This window comes from Littorina saxatilis, linkage group LG3, assembly GCF_037325665.1.
Source record: "Littorina saxatilis isolate snail1 linkage group LG3, US_GU_Lsax_2.0, whole genome shotgun sequence".
In the NCBI taxonomy this organism is placed as follows: domain Eukaryota; kingdom Metazoa; phylum Mollusca; class Gastropoda; order Littorinimorpha; family Littorinidae; genus Littorina; species Littorina saxatilis.
In genome coordinates, this window is record NC_090247.1 from 55,195,849 (window position 1) to 55,198,348 (window position 2,500).

Here is a 2,500-nt window from a genome sequence, read left to right on the forward strand (position 1 = left end):
AACACTCTGGTGATGCCAACGGCGTTCTGTGAGTTGGTATTTTGACCATATCCCCTTTTCGGACAATCTGCAGCAACAGTATAACGTACATTTGTTAATACAAAAAAATAGCAACCAATTAAACACACACACACACACACACACACACACGCGCACACACACACACACACACACACACACACACACACACACACACACACACACACACACACACACACGAAATAAAGCAAAAGCTGTATAGGCACTGGTTAATTATTCATGCTACTCTATGCGCCTGGGGACCGACCGTAATAAGTTCTCTACAAACAAACGTCATATATCCCCGCTGCTTGCTGCATAATGATCAAAAGTGGATTCCAATGACATTTGTTTTTCTCTATCGTAGAGATGAAAGTTGCTCATGTGAGCTAATTGATAATTTGGCAACCTTTTTGAAGCATGCAGCTTCGGAGGGGAAAACAACTATTTAAACGGCAAACGCCATGGCCTCTTTCAGACGATCCTGCTGGGACGATGGTATAGAGAGGATGTGTTCCAGCCATATTCGTTCACGAACCATCATGAGACCGAGCAGTAGTGGTAAACCTATCTAGAACCAGTTGGGTTCTGAATGGTGTTCGTTGCTGCTATCGCTGGTTGAGAAAAAGAGGACACCTTTCATCTGGACAAGTTTTACACAGACTAGACAAACAATTAGCTTGCAGTGCTCCTTGACAATTGACCAGCAGTCATAGACAAATATCAGATCGTCCATTCCAAAGGACAAGGTCTGAGAAGTTTGCCCGCAATACATGAATGCTGACACTGTAAAGGCATGGCTTCACCTAACTGGCTGTACGTGTTCTTGCTTCTCTTCGCTCAGTTTGGAGACGTGGGCAACACCCCGCTGGACTCTACCAGTGAACATCCAGCACCCAGCACTGGAACCTTTGACTCGTATCAAGTGAACACCACTGTTCTGTCTCACCAGCACTGGAGCCTTTTTGAAACAGCCAGATTTACGTTGAAAGCCTACGTCATTCCAACCATAGCGACACTGGGACTGTGCGGTAACGTGCTGATAATGGTGGTGTGGAGCGCTGAGACTTTCTTCAACCCCGCCACTTTCTTCTTGAAGGCGCTGGCTTTCTCCGACACCATTTTTGTTGTCTCTGCTTTCTGCTACTGGCAGCCATTCCTTGGAACGCTGAATCACCAGAACATAACTACGGCCACTGTTTTTGTCTACAGTCGCGCGGTGTCGGCCTACACCACTATGGCCATTGTATTCACCCGATGGCTGGCTGTTCACAAGCCGATGAGGGTGAGATCTCTTCTGACCAAACGAAACGTGGTTGTCAGCTATGTTCTCGCGCTTCTCTGGTGCTCGTTGATTTTGATTCCATTTTTCTTTCAGCTTTGGAAAGTCACCTTGGACATTGATCTTTTCCGCACCACCTTCACCATCTCCGACGGTGTGTGTGTGGGTCTGCCCATCGTGGTGATGGTGTTTCTCAACGTCAGTCTGGTCAGCAAGATGTGTGGACACCGCGCCACGTCCGGTCTGGGTCAGCAGTCCCCAGCCAGTGTCGCAGCACGCTCCTCACGATTCAACGGTTTGCTGGTGGCTGTCGTCTGCCTCAGTGTCACCACCATTCTCTCCTACCCGCTCGGCTTCGTCGTGCGCGTTCTGAACTTCCAGCGTAGTTCGGCGATTAACGCTGTTCTGAACGTTGTCTCGGGCGTGTTGGAGGTGCTGAACGCGTCTATCAACGTGGTCTACTATCTCCTCTTCGCCTCTAATTTCCGACAGCTGCTCCGGAAACGATTTGGTTACCGTTCTTGCTCCAGGAATCAACCTTGAGACCCTCCCAACGATTCGGATCTAGAAGGTCTACATATTCACGCCCCTTACTCGCCTCACCCCCGTCCCCACAACACACACACACACGCCTTAAGCATGGAGCACCTTAAACATTTGTTTGAAGTGAAATTAGAATAGAATAGGAATGGTCACGTGACATTGAATAGCCAATGGGTAATAGACCAGTGTTAAAGAATTAGAATACTGATCTTCACGAGACGTGGAATAGCCAATGAAATGTGAGAATAATGAAAGATAGAGAAAGGTATATATATATATGTACTGAACAGAGGAAAATCTCTCTCTCTCTCTCTCTCTCTGCACCCGACAAAGAAGAGGTAAGAAGTCCGTTTGTAGCAAGTCAAGTCAAGTCACCGGGAAACAAATCCAAATGTATGGCAACGTTAATGATATTATGAAAGGATAGGGTAATAGGATGCATATTTTCTACCATGTAGTAATGGTTGGCAAAGTAAATTCTTAAATTGTTTTCTGTTTATTATGCGGTATGACTCAAGCTTCTCTCTCGTCTAAGGTTCTGATTGTGGTTGTTCTCTCTAGTCTATGACTACGTGATGTTTGTACGCTCAGCTGTGTGTAATGCATACATAATTAGCTTATTGGTAGATTTAACACACGGGGAATGGTGTGTATTGA

The 2,500-nt window shown here is 46.3% G+C and overlaps 1 protein-coding gene across 1 annotated transcript; it reads left to right on the forward strand.

Moving 5' to 3' along the window:
* Window positions 1-814: 814 nt before the first annotated feature.
* On the forward strand, window positions 815-1,843 carry LOC138961240 (FMRFamide receptor-like). Its single transcript, XM_070332841.1, has one exon. It carries the CDS (start codon window positions 815-817, stop codon window positions 1,841-1,843), a length of 1,029 nt encoding a protein of 342 aa, XP_070188942.1.
* Window positions 1,844-2,500: the final 657 nt, after the last annotated feature.

Coding starts and splice junctions, on each gene's coding strand:
- LOC138961240 (XM_070332841.1), top strand. CDS start 815: ATGGCTTCACCTAACTGGCTGTACGTGTTCTTGCTTCTCTTCGCTCAG.